This window comes from Lycium barbarum, chromosome 3, assembly GCF_019175385.1.
Source record: "Lycium barbarum isolate Lr01 chromosome 3, ASM1917538v2, whole genome shotgun sequence".
Classification (NCBI taxonomy): Eukaryota; Viridiplantae; Streptophyta; class Magnoliopsida; order Solanales; family Solanaceae; genus Lycium; species Lycium barbarum.
The window spans coordinates 143,241,670-143,262,648 of record NC_083339.1 but is presented as its reverse complement, the minus strand read 5'-3'; the positions used below and the strand labels follow the sequence as shown (position 1 = coordinate 143,262,648).

Here is a 20,979-nt window from a genome sequence, read left to right as displayed (position 1 = left end):
CGGTTAGCCACCATCACGTAAATTTCTTAACCAAAATGTCATTTATATTATTGAACAAAAAATTCTTAGGGAACTTTAGTAATTAACCATTCTATAATAACTACAAATACATTGAACTATCAATTTAAACATTTTTAGATTATATAACCAAGAAATACGAGCATAATTTAATTAACACAATATACTAAGTTTACTAATTAGGAGCTAATTAACAAGTAAATACTTTCCAAGAAGACCAACAAATAACGTAAAGTCCTTTCTTGCCTTTTTAACTTATTTTTCTTTTTTGGTCTTTTTCTCCATCTTTTCGTGCACTACAAAAAAATTGAAATAAATTACGAACTTAGTCGCTAATTGCTCGTAGATAATTTTTAAAAATCTGTCGCTAATTTGTCTCTAAATAAGATTAGCGACGGATTTTGTTGTTTAGCTATAGAATTTGTCCGTCGCTGGTTAAATACTTACCCACACTGATTTAAATCGATTATTTTCTTAAATTTGGTTAACTAAAAATTATAACAATAATACACATCACTTAATTATAATTAAGCAGTAATAGATTAGTAAATGAAAGGTGGTAGGATGTAAACACCCGTGATTAAATTTTACCCTTTTGGTATGAGATTTTGTTGACCGCTAATTTTTTACACATTTATTTATATCACTGGCTGCGTGGTTGAGACTGAGACACTTAGAGAGATACAGAGGTGACCAAAAATGGAAGCAGAATATGGAAAGTCATCCTCTGTAAAGACTCCATTGATCATCGACGACCGTGAAAAACAGTGTGTTGTTGATGAAACAGGAAATAATGGTGGTTTTAGCAAGGAACAGATTGTTGAGGAAGTGAAGAAGCAAGTATGGCTAGCTGGACCTTTAGTCAGCGTTACTCTTTTGCAGTTTTCTTTACAGCTTATAGCCATCATGTTTGTTGGTCATCTTGGTGAATTGCCTCTCTCTGGTGCTTCCATGGCTACTTCCTTTACTTCTGTTACTGGTATTAGTCTCTTGGTGAGTACTTCACCTTCTTTTTCTTCTACTTTCTCAACTCAAAAAGATCTTTCTTTTTCATCTCTGGACATTCAAGTTTAGATTTTTTTTATTTACAACAATAATTACTACTCAACTTTAGTTTAACTTAAGAGTAGTTCTGAGTTTCTTTCAACATGTTCAAGTCTCTAGAACGACTTTCATTTACTGCTAATCATCAAACCACTTACATATTCTATTGACTAAATATTTATCCAATTTCAATGTCCCTCTATCCTGCTATCCATTTAGTATTATTTGCCTATTTCTGCAATGAGATCTTCCAGTAAGTTTGGAGTATTATGAGTGCCATAAAGATAACTGTTGTTTGTTTAGTCTGGGTAGATTCAACATGCCCAAAAATTAAAATAAAAAGAGATAGACTTGATTCAGTGGCTGTAGTGCGTCATCTCTTATCCTTTTCCAGGAAATTAAACAATCTTTACTTTATTGTTAGTAATGTCTGGATATTGCTTCCAGGAATGGTGATTTCAGAAGGTAAGGATAAGTAATCTGCTATCTCTTTGTGCTACACTCACCGCCACACTAGACCAATCAAGCTCATGAAGTGCGCGATTCAACAATCAATTATCACATATATAATTAGGGCAACATTTATGACTAACATCAAATCCAGAATGTTTAAAATGTAAACAAAAATAGAGAAATTAACATAAATAGTCACCCAACCAAAAATAGCCGGTAGATGTATAATACATTTATATATTTATGTATATTGGCTAGAGGCATAAATATTTTTGGCCGAGTGGCTAACTGTATAACTTCCCCATTTCTAGATTCTTCATGAATCCTTCATGACAATCTTGACTACATTTAATTAATATGGTAGATTCTAATGGAAATTCTTCTTCCCTGTTTACAATAGATGGGAATGTCAAGTGCGCTAGACACATTTTGTGGACAGTCTTATGGAGCAAAGCAGTATCATATGCTTGGCATTCACATGCAGAGAGCAATGATTATACTTTCACTTGTAAGCATACCTCTTGCAGTCATCTGGGCAAACACTGGCCCTATTCTGAAGTTTTTAGGCCAAGATCCTAGTATATCTGATGAAGCTGGTCATTATGCCTTGTATTTTATCCCCGGTGTTTTCGCTTACGGCTTGCTCCAATGTGTTGTGAGATTCTTACAAACACAAAGTATTGTCATCCCTATGGTGCTATGTGCTGGAGTTACAACCTTAATCCACATCCTTGTCTGTTGGATTTTAGTTTTCAAGTCTGGACTTGGTGGCAAAGGAGCTGCTCTAGCAAATTCAATCTCTTACTGGCTTAACTTCTTGTTTTTGGCTCTTTATGTCAAGTTTTCTCCTTCATGTGCCAAGACTTGGACAGGACTGTCAAAAGAAGCTCTCAAGGATATGCTTACTTTCATCAAACTGGCAATTCCCTCGGCCATCATGGTTTGGTCAGTCTACATTTCTTGATTTTCCTATAAGTAACATGAAAAGAAAGGGATAATTACATTTTTGGACCGCTCAAAAAAATATACATATAATATACATATCTTATAAATATACATATTGTATACAAAAAATGTACATATAATACATAAACAGTGTATATGTTTTGTATATTTTGGCTAGCACCGTAATTATTTTTGGCTGACGGGCCAAAAATGAAGAAAGCTCAAAAAGATCCAACGTATTATGTCACTGGATCATACTTGGAATACCGGTTTATTTGTTGATTTTAACCTGTCTACTTTCATGATTATCAACAGCTTGGAAATGTGGTCGTTTGAGTTTCTGGTTCTGCTTTCTGGCCTTCTTCCTAATCCGCAGTTGGAAACCTCAGTTCTCTCAATCTGGTTCGAATTGTGCATCTCTCATTTAATCCAGTATCTTCCCACTGGTTTATCAAAAAAAGATTTTCCATTTTCAAGCCTTACTGATTTGCTTCATTGATTCCTAGTCTTAATACAGCCGCAACAGTTTGGATGATCCCTTTTGGACTCAGTAGTGCTATAAGGTTAGTCATCGAAAATATGTATCTTTTTGTTTCATATTAATTATGAAGTGCATTTTTAGTCCTGTTTCTGAATCATATTTTTGTGTGATTCAGTACACGGGTCTCAAATGAACTAGGAGCAGGTCGTCCTCAAACTGCACGTTTGGCGCTGTATGTTGTCTTAGCGGTAGCTGTTATTGAGGGGCTTGTGTTGGGGTTAGCGGTGGTTTTGATACGTAACGTATGGGGATATGCTTACAGCAATGAGACTGAAGTAGTTAGATACATAGCCACCATGATGCCACTTCTTGCAGCATCAAATTTCTTGGATGGCCTTCAGTGTGTTCTCTCAGGTTCGAACTTAAATAAAATGCAACGGTTTTGATTAAGGCCATATACATGTAGTTAAAAGACTTTTTGAAACTATATAGTAATATTTCACATCCAGGTGCTATAAGAGGATTTGGATGGCAGAAAATTGGGGCAATTATTAACCTTGGATCCTATTATCTGGTGGGAATTCCTCCTGCTGTCTTGATGGCTTTTGTTCTTCACGTCGGAGGGAAGGTAACAATGTAACTTATTATCACAAATTAAACTGCACTGATAGTGTAAAAGATCTTTATGTTATCCGTGCATATATCTTAAAAACCTTTCTTTATCTTCTTGATGGTGCAATATTACTTCAATGTCATGAAGATTTGATTAATTTTTCCTTTCCTTTGCGATTACAAACAGGGATTATGGTTGGGTATTATATGTGCACTTCTAGTACAAGTATTGTCTCTTCTTTTCATCACCCTACGCACTAACTGGGAACAAGAAGTAAGCAACCCTCATCCTGCCTCCCTTATTAGTTGCCTGAGGTTTTCTTTTTTTTTTTTTTTTTTTGGTTACATAACTGATAAGTTTTTTTTTTTTAGGCACGGAAGGCTCAAGAGAGAGTAGAGGAAACAACATTACCAGTGGAGATAGTGTACTGAATGTGCAGTTTTTATCTAATTGAAGTAACTAAACAAAAGATTTTGACCTGTTAGACGGTTTATCGTCTAGGAGAAATGTAACAACTCTAATACAGTTTTGTGGTTCTGATATGTGGCATATCATGTACTAGAGTCTAGAAGGCCAATGGCTTTCTTAATATAAATTTAAACTACTTCCCAATTTAAATTCTCCAAATTGGAAAATATTGCGTATGTATCTTTCCATCTGGGAAATACATAGTAGGAGGTGTTGGGTATGCGAACAAAGTTTCACAATGGTAGCTGAAAAGAAAAGGGAGCTACTTATAAGGTGTTGAGTACTCTTAATGATGTGAGGCGTTTTGGGGAAAATCGTGCGGGCTTGACTCGAAGCGGACAATATCACATCATGTTAAGAGTATTTTTGGACCGTTTAGCTCAACAATGAGCATGTTGGTTTACGACCTTTATTCATAGTTTTGAAGAAGCATACACAGCCTCTTTAAACCGTTTGGCCCAACAGGAGATTTATCAATGGATCATGTTTGAACCAGAACATGGTATATATGTTCTGACCCAGCCCAAAACCTGTCCAATTAGTCCACGGACCACTTGCTACATGATTCTACTCCGTTTTCACGTGTAAAACTTCTCCATAAAATGGACAAGTAGTCCACTTTTCGAATTGCCGATCAAGCTTTAGCCAGCATTATACCAGATTAAACTTCATTAAATTTTAAAACGAAAATATCATTTGGATGATTATACCCTCGACAAAAACAAGGAAATTCGGTGCAACTTAAAATACGAGGGTTCCAGGAAATATTTTTGGAGTTAGAACTGATACGGTTGAAATTTCAGAAAAAAATCATGGAGTTTGAAATTTGAACTGTACGATATTCCGACTTCTATTAGTTGAAACTCCAGACTTTCTAGTTCTAGAAAAATCTTTAGTAATTAACCATTCTTTAATAACATAAACACATTGAACTATCAATTTAAACGTTTTTAGATTATATAACCTAGAAATAAGAGTATAATCTAATTAACACAAGAAACAAATATACTAAGTTTACTAATTAGAAGCTAATTAACAAGTAAATACTTTCCAAGAAGACTAACAAATAAGGTAAAGTCCTTTCTCGCCTTTTTAACTTATTTTTCTTTTTTGTTCTTTTTCTCCATCTTTTCGTGCACTACAAAAAAAAATTGAAATTAGGTACTGTACGAACTTAGTCGCTAATTGCTCGTAGATATTTTTTAAGAACCTGTCGTTAATTTGTCTCTAAATAGGATTAGCGATGGATTTTGTTGTTTAGCTATAGAATTTATCTGTCGTTGGTTAAATACTTACCCAGACCGATATAGCCAATCGATTATTTTCTTAAATTTGGTTAACTAAAAATTATAACAATAATACACATCACTTAATTATAATTAAGCAGTAATAAATTACCAGTAAATGAAAGCTGGTAGGATGTAAACACCCGCGATTAAATTTTACCCTTTTGGTATGGGTTGGTATGAGATTTTGACTGCTAATTTGTTTACACATTTATTTATATCACTGGCTGCGTGGTTGAGACTTGATCATCGATGACCAAAAATGGAAGCAAAATATGGAAAGTCATCCTCTGTAAAGACTCCATTGATCATCGACGACCGTGAAAAACAGTGTGTTGTTAATGAAACGAGAAATAATGGTGTTTTTAATAAGAAACAGATTGTTGAGGAAGTGAAGAAGCAAGTATGGCTAGCTGGACCTTTAGTCAGCGTTACTCTTTTGCAGTTTTCTTTACAGCTTATAGCCATCATGTTTGTTGGTCATCTTGGTGAATTGCCTCTCTCTGGTGCTTCCATGGCTACTTCCTTTACTTCTGTTACTGGTATTAGTCTCTTGGTGAGTACTCCACCTTCTTTTTTCTTCTACTTTCTCAACTCAAAAAGATCTTTCTTTTTCATCTCTGGACATTCACGTTTAGATTTTTTGATTTACAACAATTATTACTACTCAACTTTAGTTTAACTTAAGAGTTTCTTTCAACATGGTCAAGTTTCTTGAACGACTTCATTTTGGTGCTAATCATCACACGACTTGCCCATTCTATTTACTAAATATTTATCCCATTTCAATGTCCCACTATCCTGCTATCCATTTAGTACTAGTATATGTACCCGCGCGATGCGCAGTCGTTTCAAAAGAGAAAAGGGTGGTGAGAGATTTTTGTAACAATTTTGGCTTTAAATTCTAATCATCCGAAATAGTGCTAACAAATTAAGAAAATATACCTACATAACATTGTAATAACATGAAAGATGTTGAACAGCAAAATGAATTCATCTTAAACTTCTTAGTGATGCCCACAATTCAATTTTCTAATTGCCTGATGCCACCATTATCGTGAGGTTTCGGATATACACAGTTTGAAATAAATTGTGATTTCAATATTCGAGATTTCAAATGGTTTAGTTTCAAGCACTTATCTTTATAAAATAGAAATAGAAAGCTGTTTTATACCAGAAATATAGACAATACGAAAAACATCTTTTTCGTGACAAAAATAATTGCTAGAAATAAAATAAAAATCTGACATTAACTAAACATACTTCTTTAGAATCACTAAACTATATTTTATTTTCATTGTTCCAAATTTTATCATCTCAAATTAAAATATTTTTGTCTTTCATTCAGATTAAATATTTTATATTTCAATTCAAATTCAATTTTGGCTAGTTCAAATACTTTTATCTTTTTATCCCAATTAGATTTTTTTTTTAATAATGCCTATTTACTCTGTTGTTTGGAATTTCTTTAGTTTCAAACTCATATTTTTCTCTCAAATTAAATATTTTTATCTTACCATTCTAATACATGTTTTGTAATATTAATTCAATATTTTTTTTCTTATTACACATGCTTATTCACTCTGTTAATCGGAGTATTTTATTGTTTAATTATTTTTTATTTTTGTCTTTAATTATTAAGATCTCAACTATGCAGTATTATTACTGTATGATTTTTTGTATCATAATTTGAATATAATTTTTGATTTCAATCAAATAAATATTATCATGCAAAACTACTTTCTTAAGCACTTTTTGCTTCAGCCAAAACATTAATAAGAATGTCAGATAAGGAATAAAAAAGGTAAAAAAAATATATTAATACTACTGAAATTGTTCAATGGTCGTGCTGTAAAGATAAAATGCTCATTTTAGGTGTGATCAAATTGTACTTTTGATATTTTGTTATTTGAGTCCCTAAAACAATTAAATCTAAATACAAATCACTAAATAACAAAACTGTCACAAATGGAAAAATATTTAAGAAACTATGATGGAAGATACAACTTTCAAATTAGAAGAATAATTATCTTAAAAATGTTTTTCCTTCTACAAATATAACAGCTATAAGAATAAAAGAAAAGGGATTAGCCAGTCAAACATGTTAGCTTATATAAGCATTTTGTTTGACCGTATTTTATACAATTTTATTTTTGACATTTTTTCTTAAATCTCAAAATATCCTTTTGCAAAGAAAAGATCGCTAACAGATTTATAACTTTTTGTAAAATTGTAAGGATATTTTAATTATTTGATTAAAGAACAACCTATTAGCATTTGTTTTACCAAATAGATTAATTGTTTAATATCAATTTCAACATTTCTATTCAAACACGTAATTAAGTATTTATAATTATAATATCAGTTTCAACACTTGAAAATATTCAACACTTAAAGCTTACCAGTTATTTAAAATAATGGAAGTCAAAGGGGCTCTAAGAATTGAATGGTTATAAAAGTCTTTCAAATCATAGAAACATAATTATTTTTTTCTATCAATAGACAACAATCCATTTTGCTATTACAAAGAGATCTATTCCTTTATATGTGTATATTTTAAATAGTATTAAGAACCAAATAAAAATTTTACGGGAAGGCTTCTATTATTGAAGTTATTCCTATGTAAATAACTTAAATACCTCACCTTCTAATTTTTGAAAGTAAAATCTTATTAACATACATAGTCATCATTAAATACAAATCAAAGTACTAATTTGATTCAAAATACATGCATCTGATTAATGTAGAATATACCATAAGCTAACTATTAAGAACAAAAATTTACCATAGTGTCTCTGAGTATCTTCAAATCCAACAATTTTTGGAAAGACCGGCAAATACTGCAAAATTTAATATCTCAAAATTTGAGAATTTCATGGACGCAATCAATTAAATAAAAAATATTTAGTGGTGAAGACAAAGAAAAATTTAATAGATGTATATGTATTGTTGATTTCTAAAGATCTAAAACATGAAAAATAAGAGCAAATTAGAAAAGCGTGCTTGAAATAACACCAAACACACTTAGCCTTGATGAGATGAAATGACAAATACTATCTTTATGAAATATTTATCGAGAATGAAATACACAACTTGTTATCATAGCTCCGTGCTATCAACCATAAACCCCAAATTGGGCCCATTAAATAAAGCCATTAATGTGGCGATCATCCTTTAAATGATTGAATTAACGTGTGTTAATTTTTCACTAGGATTCAAACTTCTGAAAAGTAGTTCAACTCTGTTGTAGTTGCTACTTGAAACTTGACAGACTCCAATAATGTATCCTTGTACGGATGATCACGCAGGAGTGAAATAAGGAAAATAGGGAAGTTGCAAACGTGGGCTTTGGGGTTGGTTTAGGTTAGTTTTTTTTTAGGGGGGTCTTTTTCTTATTTTTTCTTTTTTCTTTTGTATGTACAGTTTTATGTTTCCAAACGTAAGTTTTTTTTTTTTTTTAATTTTTATATCTCAATGGAAATGGACAAATAAATTAAAGATATATAAGGAAAATTGAGTTGAACTTTTCTTCTATTATTGTACTTTGGATCCTTTCTCAGGCAATTGTGCAGTTACTAACACGTGCTAGCACTTCTTGTTTTTTAAAAAAAAAAAATCATCTGTCGTATTTGTTCCTATATTTCTTTTTTACAAAGGGACGTGGGGGGTTTTGGTGCATGAAGTGGAATTAGTGGGCAAATTGGGTATGTTTTTTTTTTTTTTCTCTTTTGTATTTTCATATCATTTAAGTTTCAAAACCGTAGGCATTAACATAAATACGTTAGTTTAATTAACAATTATTTTTTAATTTAAAATAGTTAATATAAAAAATCTGATAACTTCCACATCAAAAATAATTAATAACTAATCTAACTACTTTTTATCCTAAAACTATCCTCTTTTTAATAATATATAGATATAGATTATTTGCCCATTTCTACAATGAGATCTTCCATTAAGTTTGGAGTATTATGAGTGTCATAAAGATAAGTGTTGTTTGTTTAGCCATTCAACATGCCCAAAAATTAAAATACAAAGAGATTCTTGATTCAGTGGCTGTAGTGCGTCATCTCTTATCCTTTTCCTAGAAATTATACAATCTTTACTTTATAGTTAGTAATGTCTGGATATTGCTTCTTCAGAAGGTAGGGATAAGTAATCTGTTATCTCTTTGCACTGATCATGTCTCGTACTCTTTCTTCAACTATGATTTTCTTCAATTCTTTTCATATATTGTAAATTATTAAGTATTTAGACTTATAATTATTAAATTTTCAAATATGTAAATTTTATTATAAAATACTTGAAATATCTACATTTAAAATTAAATCAAAGAAAAAGTTGTTTGGCTCTACAAGCTCATCAACCTTCAAACAAATTGGGACGGAGGGAGTATTTTGTTTGCTGCTATTCTAAATGTCTTAGAAGCAGAGATACCAAGAATTCATTAGTCATGTTATTGCTCTGGAATCTGAGACTCCCTCTTAACAGCCAGGAAGGAAATAGAACATAATGTAAGAATATTAACACAATAAACCCCAGATGAAACATGATAGTAGGACAAAAAATTAGTGTAGATTAGCAAGGATAATTGCAAATCTATTTTCTAAGACATAAATTAAAGACTAGTTTTCCTCTCTATTACCCTTTCACTGTATGGCGGCATCAATGGTACAACTAGTGTACACAACAAATATTGTGAAATAACTCTGATAGTGTGTATATATAAAGGGCTAGAGAAGGGACGTGGCTGAAATTAATGGAACCCTAGCCCTTCCCTCACGGGCCTCATCAGGTTAAGCCTACACTCATCGCCACACTAGACCAACCAAGCACGTATAGTGCAGGGTCCAACAATAAATTATTACACTTATAAATGGGCCTACAGTTATGGTCTAACATTAAACCCAGAACATTTAGAAAGTAAATAAAGTAGAGAAAATTAACAAAAATAACCTCCCACCAAATAAGTGTGTGCGTGTGTATATAATTTGACTATATTTAATTATATGGCTAGACTTCTAATGGAAACTCTTCTTTACTGTCTACAAATAGATGGGGATGTCAAGTGCACTGGACACATTTTGTGGACAGTCTTATGGAGCAAAGCAGTATCATATGCTTGGCATTCACATGCAGAGAGCAATGATAATACTTTCACTTGTAAGCATACCTCTTGCAGTCATTTGGGCAAACACTGGCCCTATTCTCAAGTTTTTAGGCCAAGATCCTAGTATATCTGATGAAGCTGGTCATTATGCTTTGTATTTTATCCCCGGTGTTTTCGCATACGGTTTGCTCCAATGTGTTGTAAGATTCTTACAAACACAAAATATCGTCATCCCTATGGTGTTATGTGCTGGAGTTACAACCTTAATCCACATCCTTGTCTGTTGGATTTTGGTCTTCAAGTCTGGACTTGGTGGAAAGGGAGCTGCTCTAGCAAATTCAATCTCTTACTGGCTTAACTTCTTGTTTTTGGCTCTTTATATCAAGGTTTCTCCTTTATGTGCTAAGACTTGGACAGGATTGTCAAAAGAAGCTCTCAAGGATATGCTTACTTTCATTAAACTCGCATTTCTATCGGCCATCATGGTCTGGTCAGTCTACATTTCTTAATTTTTCTATAAGTAACATGAAAAGAAAGGAATAATTACATTTTTGAACCACTCAAAAAAATATACATATCGTATATATGTACATATAATATACATATTGTATACAAAAAATGTACATATAATACCCATAACCAGTGTATATGTTTTGTATATTTTGGCTAGCATCGTAATTATTTTTGGCTGACGGGCCAAAAATGAAGAAAGCCAAAAAAGATCCAACGTATTATGTCACTGGATCATACTTGGAATACCGGTTTATTTGTTGATTTTAACCTTTCTACTTTCATGATTATCAACAGCTTAGAAATGTGGTCGTTTGAGCTAATGGTTCTGCTTTCTGGCCTTCTTCCTAATCCACAGTTGGAAACCTCAGTGCTCTCAATCTGGTTCGAATTGTGCACCTCTCATTTAAACACAGTATCTTCCCACTGGTTTATCAAGCAAATTTTTTCTATTTTCAAGCCTTACTGATTTGCTTCATTGGTTCCTAGTCTTAATACAGCTGCAACAGTTTGGATGATCCCTTTTGGACTCAGTGGTGCTGTGAGGTTAGTCATCTAAAAATGTACTATTTTGGCTCATATTAATTATAAACTGCAACCTCGCAAAAGATTAGCAGCAGTGATTTCCTTGAAGATGCATTTTTGGTCCTGTTTCTTTAATCAAAGATCTGTGGGATAACATATCTTTGTGCAATGCAGTACACGGGTCTCAAATGAACTAGGAGCAGGTCATCCACAAACTGCACGTTTGGCGCTGTATGTTGTTTTAGCGGTGGCTGTTATGGAGGGGCTTGTGTTGGGATTGGTCATGATATTGATACGTAATGTATGGGGATATGCTTACAGCAATGAGACTGAAGTGGTTAGATACATAGCCCCCATGATGCCACTTCTTGCAACATCAAATTTCATGGATGGCCTTCAGTGAGTTCTCTCAGGTTCGAACTTAAATAAGATGCAACGGTTTTGATTTAGGCCATATACATGTAGTTAAAAGACTTTTTGAAACTATATAGTAGCATTTCACATCCAGGTGCTGTAAGAGGATTTGGATGGCAGAAAATTGGAGCAATTATTAACCTTGGATCCTATTATTTGGTGGGAATTCCTTCTGCTGTCTTGATGGCTTTTGTTCTTCACATCGGAGGAAAGGTAGCAACGTAACTTACTATCACAAGTTAAACTGCACTGATAGTGTAAAAGATCTTTATGATGAATGTATATATAACTTAAAACCTTTATGTATCCTCTTTATAGTGTAATGTCATGAAGATTTGATTAATCTTTCATTTTTTTCTAATTACAAACAGGGATTATGGTTGGGTGTGATTTGTGCACTTCTAGTACAAGTGTTGTCTCTTCTTTTCATTACCCTACGCACTAACTGGGAACAAGAAGTAAGCAACTTTCGCCCTGTCTACCTCACTGGTTACTTGAGTATTTTCATTTTTCTCACAACTGATAAGCTTTTCTGTTGTTTAGGCAAGGCAGGCTCAAGAGAGAGTGGAAGAAACAACATTACCAGTGGAGATAGTGTACTGAATGTGCACTTATATCCAAATGAAGTAACTAAATAAAAGATTTTAGACCTTTTAGACGGTTTATAGTCTAGGAGAAATGCAACAACTCTAATAAAGTTATGTGGATCTGCTATGCACGGGGTGACTCGACTATAAGGCCAATAAAGCAATCGCTTGCGGCCTCAATTTTTTTGGGGCATCATTATTTCTGTATTTTAGATATAAACTGTTGTCTCAACCGAAAGAAATTTGTCAAAATTAAAATTGATAAAATCTTATCTAAGATCAGTAATGTCTCAAGAGAGATTGAATGGATTATATATATTATCAATTGAAAAGAAATTGTTAGAACAAATAGATTATAAAACAGTAATTAATGACTTCGCATATGAAAAAGTTAGAAAAGTAGACATTAAATAAAAATGTATATGACGATTTTTCCTTTAAAAACAACTAGAGCCTCTGTTTGAAGTTTCACTTTAGGCCCCAATGTTTTTGAGATGGCCCTACTGCTATGTGACGAAGGCCAATGGTTTTTATTAATATAAAATTTCAGCTACTTCCCAATATAAATTCTCCAATTTGGAAAGGGCAATTTGACGATTTCCCTTCATATGGACTGGTCTTTAATTTTTTGTTCCTCAATTCGCTGGTCTTTAATTTTTTCCCTTCGCTTAAAAATGTGGCAAAAAATACCTCGAGGTTCTGGGTTCGAAATCCAGCAGAGTAAAAAATAATAATAATTTCACAAGGCATAGATTTATAACTATTCGGGCGAAGTTACATAGAACCTATGCCCGAGACGGCAGACTTTGCCTTGTAAGACAGACTTTTAGTTATGCCTTAAGGCTGCAAAAGCCTTGTGTTGCGATTTTTTTTTTCTTTTTGACTGAACGGGAGTTCGAACCTAAAATCTCCGTATTTTCGGCCATTTTTTTAAGCGAAGGGAAACAAATTAAAGACCAGTAATTTGAGGGACAAAAATTAAAGACACCCCAAAAGTAGGACAACGACGATCCGTGCAAAAAAATGAATCGGAAACTATTAGGAGGTAGGCTTATCAATGGATCAGGTCTGAACCAGAACATGGTATGTTTGGGCCCAGCCCAAAACCTGTCCAATTTTAGTCCACGGGCCACTTGCTACACACTCGGGTCATTTGCACTTTTGTTCCTATTTTGGGCTGGTCATTAATTTTTGGCCCTCATAACAAATACTAACTTTTTCGCGGGATGTACATTATATTTTATATATCTCACAAGTTATGTCCTTAAAGAACTTATGCCTCAGTAAAAATAGTTCGATTGCTAAAGGGCAAATATTAAAGACCAGTCCATTTGAAGGACAAAATTAAAGACCAGCCCATTTGAAGGGAATTCGTGCAATTTCTTCTGAGTGAAACCGTTATTACGCGATGATTCTAATTCATCTTCACGTGCAAAACTTCTGGGAGAAATGGACAAGCTGTTAAAATTTACTTTCCTTCCGCTTCGTGATTTAATTAGTGGTAGAAATATTTACTTCCTTTTTTTGCTAGGAATATTCTAGAATATTTAGTTTCCTTCTAAGTCTAGTTACTACATTAATTATAGAATATTTAGTTTAGTATTTATAAGAAAAATATACATTTTCCTTTTATTTTATTCTCTTTAGTTCTCTATAAATAGAGATGTAGGGTTTTATTTTTCTATGCAAGAAACAATTCAAGAATCAATAGAAAGAGTTTTAGTTTATTCTATCTTCAATTTTCTCTCTAGTTTTTATTTATTCCATAACAGTGGTATCAGCGCCAAATTCATTCATCTCAATGGATCTGTGATTTCATTGAAGAAGAACGACTTTCAACTCAATTTTTACCCTTGGATTTATTTTTAATGCGGGGCTACTTTAAACTAATTTTAACCCTTGCTTTTATTTTTAATGCAGGGCTACTTTAAGCTAGTTTTAACCAATTTTTTAAACCATACTATTTTTAACCATATTTCAAATCGTGGCAAGAAATAATCTCTCTTTCAATGCCCCACAAACCTTCACTGGTGAAAACTATCAAATTTGGTCAGTTAAGATGAAGTCTTATCTTGAAGCTTATGATTTGTGAGAAGTTGTAAAGGAAGATAAACCTATAGAATCACTCCCTGAAAATTCTACTCCTGCCCAAATCAAAGCTCACTCCAAAGAGAAAAACCAAAAAGTACAAAACCAAAATTGTGATTAAAAATTCTGCTGTTGATTCAATTTTTTCTAAAATTATTGCATGTGAAACAGCAAAAGAAGCTTGGGAAACACTTGAAAAGGAATATCAAGGAAGTGAACGAGGCAAGCAAAATTAGATTTTGAATTCGAAAAGAGATTTTGAATCTCTTAGAATGCAAGAGGGTGAGACAGTCACTCAATATTCTGACAGAATTTCTTTGATTGTCAATAGAATCAAATTGCTTGGCAAGAATTTCAAGGATAACAGAATAGTTGAAAAAATCCTTGTAACTATTCCTGAGAGATTTGAGTCTTAAATCTCCGCTTTAGAAGAGTCTAAAGATCTCTCTACTATCTCTCTTGCAGAATTAATAAGTGCTCTTCAAGCACAAAAGCAAAAAAAAAAAAACCTTTCACACAAGATAAAGTTGTTGAAAGTATTTTTTATGCAAAACACCAAAAAGGAAAAGTCCACTATTCTCCTTGCAAATATTGCAAAAAGAAAACACACTTAGAAATTTTTTATTGGTGGAGATCAAATGCAATATGTGGAAATTGCAAACAAGCCGGTCATGTTACAAAAGTGTGCAAGTTCAAAGACACCCGAGACAATTCACAAGCATTACTGGTAGAAACAGAAGATGAGGAGGATCAACTCTTTTAGATTGGCGCAACAAAAGTAAGGAAGAGTGCGTTTTTCTAGAACAATCAAGTCTTCAAACTCGAATTGGATACACCAACTTGAGTTTGAGGGGGAATGTTAAAATTTATTTTCCTTCCGCTTCATGATTTAATTAGTGGTAGAAATATTTACTTCCTTTTTTTGCTAGGAATATTCTAGAATATTTAGCTTCCTTCTAAGTCTAGTTACTACATTAATTATAGAATATTTAGTTTAGTATTTATAAGGAAAATATATATTTTTCTTTTATTTTATTCTCTTTAGTTCTCTATAAATGGAGATGTAGGGTTTTATTTTTCTATGCAAGAAACAATTCAAAAATCAATACAAAGAGTTTTAGTTTATTCTCTCTTCAATTTTCTCTCTAGTTTTTATTTATTCCATAACACAAGTAGCTCACTATTTGAATTGCCGATCAACCTTCAGCTAGCATGATAACAAATTGAACTTTATTAACTTTTAAAACGAAAATATCATTTGTATGATTATACCCTCGACAAAAACAAAGAAACTTTAATTTCAGCGCATCTTAAAATACGAGGAATCCAGAAAATACTTTTGGAGTTAGAATTGATCATACGGTTAAAATTTCAGAAAAAAAAATCTTGGAGTTTAAAGTTCGAATTGCATGGAATTTCAACTTCTGTTAGTTGAAACTCCAAGCTTTCTAGTTCTAGGAAAAATTTTTAGTTTGTTCCCGATAAGAAAAGACTACTATAGGCTTGCTTAGTTCTAGGAATACGAGGGAAAAAAAAATAAGAATAGTCATATCCCATCTTAAAACATCATTATTAAAGACAAACATCTTGTTGCAAGTTTAAAGTCCGAAATAATGATCACCAAGGAAAAAACTCTAAGGAGTGATATATCATCCAACAAACAATGCAATGGCCATAATCATCTCATGGACACTTCTCAAAATTACAACATTTGTATCATCACTTAATCAAAGCGGTAAATGCAATCTTTTGTAAAATTTATTGGCACATGGATAAATCTGGCACATACTAAGTACTTGATAGTCTTTTGGCTTCTTTTTTTAAAAAAATAAAAATTGTTGAAGTTATTTTCAGCATATGAAGTGGTACGTCGTGGTAAGTCTTAAGTTCTAACACATCAATTCTTGATGGGAAAATGACAACCACCTCGTTGAAGAATGAAGAGCCTTATGTTAGTGCTTTCCACTTCAATTCTATAAGAAGAAAGCTGGTAATTAACCAAGGAACGATAAGCCTTCAAAGAGTCATTTACTGCATAATTCCAATTGAGATCAAGAATAAAAGTCAGCAGATTCCGTTACCACCTAACTCAAAATGATAACTAAAATATGACAGGCAGGTTAGACTTTTTTCAAAAAATATATTCTCGTCCACTAATTTCTTGATTAGGCTGCACGTAATAAAAAGGTACCACCTCTTTTGTAATCATATATAGCTTAATTGAACCATATGTTTTGGACCTAATTAACGAGGGCAGGTGACACGTTTATATTATATATGATTAGTTCTTTGACGGTGATCATGATTTTAGGTTGTTTATTACGTTTGTTCCTATTTATTTCCTTTTTCATCATAATATAATTGATTGCTGCTTGGTTTTTTAGTAACAACTTATTAAAGGTTTATAGGTAAGGCAACATAAATATTACTAGTAGAGTTTAACTTATGCAATGTTAATGCAAGAAAAAAATCATTGTCAGCTCACCTAAAGAGTATTTACAGTTAAGTCTCTATGAAATGTGAGCTTTGTTAAAATTAAAGTAAGACATATACCTGCTACAATAAAGATAAATTGATCGTGTGAAAATTTCATGGAATGAAGATGTATTGGGTTTAGACTCATACTAGTCCTGATATGTGTTCCTACCTTCTAGTTAGTGCATGTTTTAGCTAGTGTTTTGGCTATTATAAGTGGAAAGAAGGTGACATAAGTCAGCCAAATTGGTTGTCATTTTACTCTAATGGTAAGATACTTATAGTTAATTTACTTATTATAATTGTAGTAGCTGTTGACTCTTAAAAATTTCTAAGTGATTTCATAACAACTTTAGTTGAAAAGTTCCTTTCAATGCTGAAAATCGTGACACGAAATTGATACTCAATGAAACACAAACACAGCTAAAATTATAAAATAATATCCATATGATTGCCTTACCTATAACCAACAGTGTCTTTTTCCAATTCATTCACGCAAACAATATAATCATTATGCACTCACTAAGCAAGCTAGTTCAAGTAGCGACATAAGAAGTGATGTTTAAATAATAGCATCTTCTCTTTACTTTCTAGTAGATTCTTTGAGCTAAATTAAGTAGAGACAGTATCAGCCTTCGCCCTTCTGTCACAAGATTGGAAAAAAATGTATAATCCCATACTAGCAAAGAGCTTTAGTCACTATGAAAGAAAAACACTTGGATGGTATGCTTTTGTTGTAATGTTGATTGTTGTGTTTAGCAGTTGCATGGTTTTCAAGAACCATTTGTATCCTCAATCAGTTAGTAAGTCCTCTGCACTTAGCTATCATTTCCAGTAATAATTTTCTAATTTAACCTCTAATAATAGCTTTGTTATGCTGATTTTACTTTTGTTTTCTAGATGGTGATGCCATGAATTTACAATTATCTATAAATGCTGCTGAAGACATGCTTGTGATCAAGGACACAACCCTTCTCAAGAAATTAGGTAAGTCAACATTGGAAATTCAAGAATCTCATTGGAACTTAGTAGGCGTTTGGACATATAATGGGTTGAAACTTTGAAGTTAAGAAGAGCTTTTCACGTTGAAGTTGAAAAATGGAATTTGGAAGTCGAAGTCGTGTCTTAACATGCATTGCACATGAAAAAAAGTTTTGCGAGTGAAAAAAGATTTTCACTTGAAAAACCGGTTATCTTCCGAAACTAACAAAAAATTAGTTTAATGTACAACCAGACAATGTCTCGGGAAAAAAAAAATCTATGTCCAATTGGCTCCTTAAACTTCTTATATTGACATTTAGATGAAACTATTTTGCAGAAACAGAGACAAAGGATACAGAGCCAATGTGTAACTGTAATGTGTTTGAACCATTGTCTGATTACTGTGAGACTAAAGGGGACATAAGGGTCCAAGGAAATTCGTCATCAATTTTTGTTATGTCTCATGATTTCAACATCTCAGCTAAAAACAATTCATGGACCATAAAACCTTATGCAAGAAAAGGGAGTGCAGGGGCAATGTCAAGTGTTAAATCTTGGACAGTAAAATTAGTACAAGACGGCGAAAAAATCCCAAAATGCAGTATCTATCATGGCTATCCCGCAGTTTTATTTTCACTTGGAGGCTATTCAGGAAACCATTTTCATGATTTCTCAGATTTACTCGTCCCAATCTTTTCAAATTCGCAACATTTTGACTCAGAAGTGCACTTTCTTGCCACGGATTATAAGCCTTGGTGGATAGGTAAGTACAGAACATTGCTTAACAACATGTCTAAGCACAAAATTCTTGACATTGACAATGAAAACAAGGTACATTGCTTTCCTAGTGTGACAACAGGCCTTAAATCTCACAAAGAATTCGGGATTGATTCCTCAAAATTCCCAAATATGGTGTCAATGCACGATTTCAGACATTTCTTAAGGAGCTCATTTTCTCTAAAGAGAGTTGAGGCCATCAAGATTAAGGGTGATATTGTTACGAGGCCACGTTTGCTGATTATATCAAGGAAAAAATCACGAATTTTGTTAAATGAGGGCGATGTCAGAAAAATGGCTGAAGATTTGGGGTACGAGGTTGTCCTGGCTGAGGCTAACCTTAGTACAAATTTGTCAAAATTCGCGCAAATTGTTAATTCTTGTGATGTGATAATGGGAGTTCATGGAGCTGGATTAACCAACATGATTTTCCTCCCAGATAATTCTGTTTTAATTCAGCTAGTTCCATTAGGAGCAATGGATAATTTGGCTAAACGTGATTTTGGGGACCCTGCAGGAGAAATGAACATAAGGTACTTGGATTATAAAATAGGTGGGCATGAGAGTTCTCTAATGGAAAAATATCCACTTAATCATAAAGTTTTTAAAGATCCATCATCATTTCATAGGAAAGGATGGGATGTATTTAGATCAATTTATTTGGATAAGCAGAATGTGAAAGTTGATCTTAATAGGTTTAGGTCCACTTTGTTAGAAGCTAAAAAGCTTCTAGCCACTTCTTGATTTTTTGCACTCTAGTGTACATGTTCCAAATTTCGTCCGTTGTGTAATGGCATTTTTATCTACTTGAGTGATTTGATCAATTTAGTTTATGAACATCTTGTGCGATGACACAATTGAAGGGATTTAAGTTATCCTCTTTTATAGCTTATATTTTTGCGTCCACACTAAATTTTAACCTTGAAATTTGTTAGACATTTTATACTATTTACGCCATGTCTATTGTCTAACCATGTAATTATAGCGCAAAATAGCAACGAAAATAAGATAAAATATACTTCCAGCCATTGTTTTCGATGTTGATATTCTAGTTCAGGAGTCTTCTAAGCAGTCAAAAGCCTCACTCTAGATGGTATAAAGTTCGAAAGGAGTAATTTTTGTGCTAAGAGACCCTAAATCGGATATTTCAATTATATGACTATTTTTCCATCAAGAGCAGTTTTACTAGAGGGTAGTTTCAGACTGAAACGGGAGAAGTGGAGTTCAATTGATCCAAAATTTGGAGACCATTTCAAAGTTCAAATTTAAACGTGACTAACAAGCTAGTTATCATTTTTAGTAGCTTAAATTAATACTTAGCAAGAGATTTACATGTAATTAGTTAACTAGTGATCTGATTATGTAAATATTTTATACCCCGTCATTGCATACAATTTAAATTCTAATGGAAAAGATATGATAAATAAGAGTATAGGTAGAGTAAAGAATAAATAGTTAAATAAACTGGATATTCAAATCTTTTGGTGCTTCTGCATGCTACTTGACCTAACGTTGACTTGTGCTCTGATCAATTAGCACGATCGTTTTTATGTGAAAGATTTCAAAAAAATTGAGGAAAAATACAGAGGAATATTCTGGTAAAATAACGTCACGCGTGAATATTTATTTTGCTCCAAAATAAAATTGATTTCTTTTTTCAGGTACATTCTTCGTCACACTTGTCTATAATCTAGAGGATTCAAATTTCCTCCCAAACGTGGCTTCCACCATATTTGAGGAATGTTGGTAAAATGTCCTACTCTTAAGCCAAACAACTTTCTTGGACCATTCAACATAATTTTTCCACTGGCTCCCTTTCTATTTTCCTATTTCTACTTTATATTTCATTTTCTTTTTGTAAGATAGCTAAAAAGATAGAAATATCAACTTGATGTCAATAGAAATTGGGCAAATATAGCTCTTAGAAAATTATTTTTCTGTTAGATTCAGGCAGAGCTGGAGTCCGAATTTCTACTTTGTGGGTTTGAGATTTTAGAACGACGATTTCAAGTGTTGATAATTGAGTTCTAAATCTTATAAGTGTAATATTTAATGAGGTTTTTTTTTTATAACACACACATGTTATATGAATAAAAGCTATTGGGTTCGATCGAACCCGTATCCGGACTTCTACCTCCGCTTTTGGACTCAGGTCTAGTTTTGCTTATATATTGCTCAATCTTACGGACAAAACATTAAATTAT

At 32.8% G+C, this 20,979-nt stretch overlaps 3 protein-coding genes across 3 annotated transcripts; all 3 read left to right on the top strand.

The window, feature by feature from the left end:
• Positions 1-673: 673 nt before the first annotated feature.
• On the top strand, positions 674-4,172 carry LOC132633231 (protein DETOXIFICATION 16-like). The gene is made up of 8 exons (XM_060349499.1): positions 674-1,011; positions 1,916-2,460; positions 2,776-2,862; positions 2,967-3,023; positions 3,117-3,355; positions 3,451-3,569; positions 3,741-3,827; positions 3,926-4,172. The coding sequence occupies exons 1-8, from the start codon at positions 718-720 to the stop codon at positions 3,983-3,985; spliced, it is 1,488 nt and encodes a 495-aa protein (XP_060205482.1). The 5' UTR covers positions 674-717; the 3' UTR covers positions 3,986-4,172.
• Positions 4,173-5,566: 1,394 nt separating this feature from the next.
• LOC132633230 (protein DETOXIFICATION 16-like) lies at positions 5,567-12,653 on the top strand. Its single transcript, XM_060349498.1, has 8 exons — positions 5,567-5,864; positions 10,364-10,908; positions 11,226-11,312; positions 11,418-11,474; positions 11,628-11,866; positions 11,962-12,080; positions 12,239-12,325; positions 12,411-12,653. Exons 1-5 carry the CDS (start codon positions 5,571-5,573, stop codon positions 11,854-11,856), a joined length of 1,212 nt encoding a protein of 403 aa, XP_060205481.1. The 5' UTR covers positions 5,567-5,570; the 3' UTR covers positions 11,857-11,866; positions 11,962-12,080; positions 12,239-12,325; positions 12,411-12,653.
• A 4,844-nt stretch (positions 12,654-17,497) lies between these two features.
• LOC132634330 (alpha-1,3-arabinosyltransferase XAT2-like) lies at positions 17,498-19,632 on the top strand. Its single transcript, XM_060350595.1, has 3 exons — positions 17,498-17,820; positions 17,918-18,004; positions 18,336-19,632. Exons 1-3 carry the CDS (start codon positions 17,682-17,684, stop codon positions 19,517-19,519), a joined length of 1,410 nt encoding a protein of 469 aa, XP_060206578.1. The 5' UTR covers positions 17,498-17,681; the 3' UTR covers positions 19,520-19,632.
• The last annotated feature ends 1,347 nt before the right edge of the window (positions 19,633-20,979 follow it).

Bases quoted from the DNA above. Each gene is read 5' to 3' on its own strand.
- LOC132633230 (XM_060349498.1), top strand. From the start codon at position 5,571: ATGGAAGCAAAATATGGAAAGTCATCCTCTGTAAAGACTCCATTGATC. The intron at 5,865-10,363 runs GTGAGTACTCCA...GTCTACAAATAG, and splicing joins TTACTGGTATTAGTCTCTTG to ATGGGGATGTCAAGTGCACT. The intron at 11,313-11,417 runs GTTCGAATTGTG...ATTGGTTCCTAG, and splicing joins ACCTCAGTGCTCTCAATCTG to TCTTAATACAGCTGCAACAG.
- LOC132633231 (XM_060349499.1), top strand. From the start codon at position 718: ATGGAAGCAGAATATGGAAAGTCATCCTCTGTAAAGACTCCATTGATC. The intron at 2,461-2,775 runs GTCAGTCTACAT...GATTATCAACAG, and splicing joins CCCTCGGCCATCATGGTTTG to CTTGGAAATGTGGTCGTTTG. The intron at 3,024-3,116 runs GTTAGTCATCGA...TGTGTGATTCAG, and splicing joins GGACTCAGTAGTGCTATAAG to TACACGGGTCTCAAATGAAC.
- LOC132634330 (XM_060350595.1), top strand. From the start codon at position 17,682: ATGTATAATCCCATACTAGCAAAGAGCTTTAGTCACTATGAAAGAAAA. The intron at 17,821-17,917 runs GTAAGTCCTCTG...TTTGTTTTCTAG, and splicing joins TTTGTATCCTCAATCAGTTA to ATGGTGATGCCATGAATTTA. The intron at 18,005-18,335 runs GTAAGTCAACAT...ACTATTTTGCAG, and splicing joins AACCCTTCTCAAGAAATTAG to AAACAGAGACAAAGGATACA.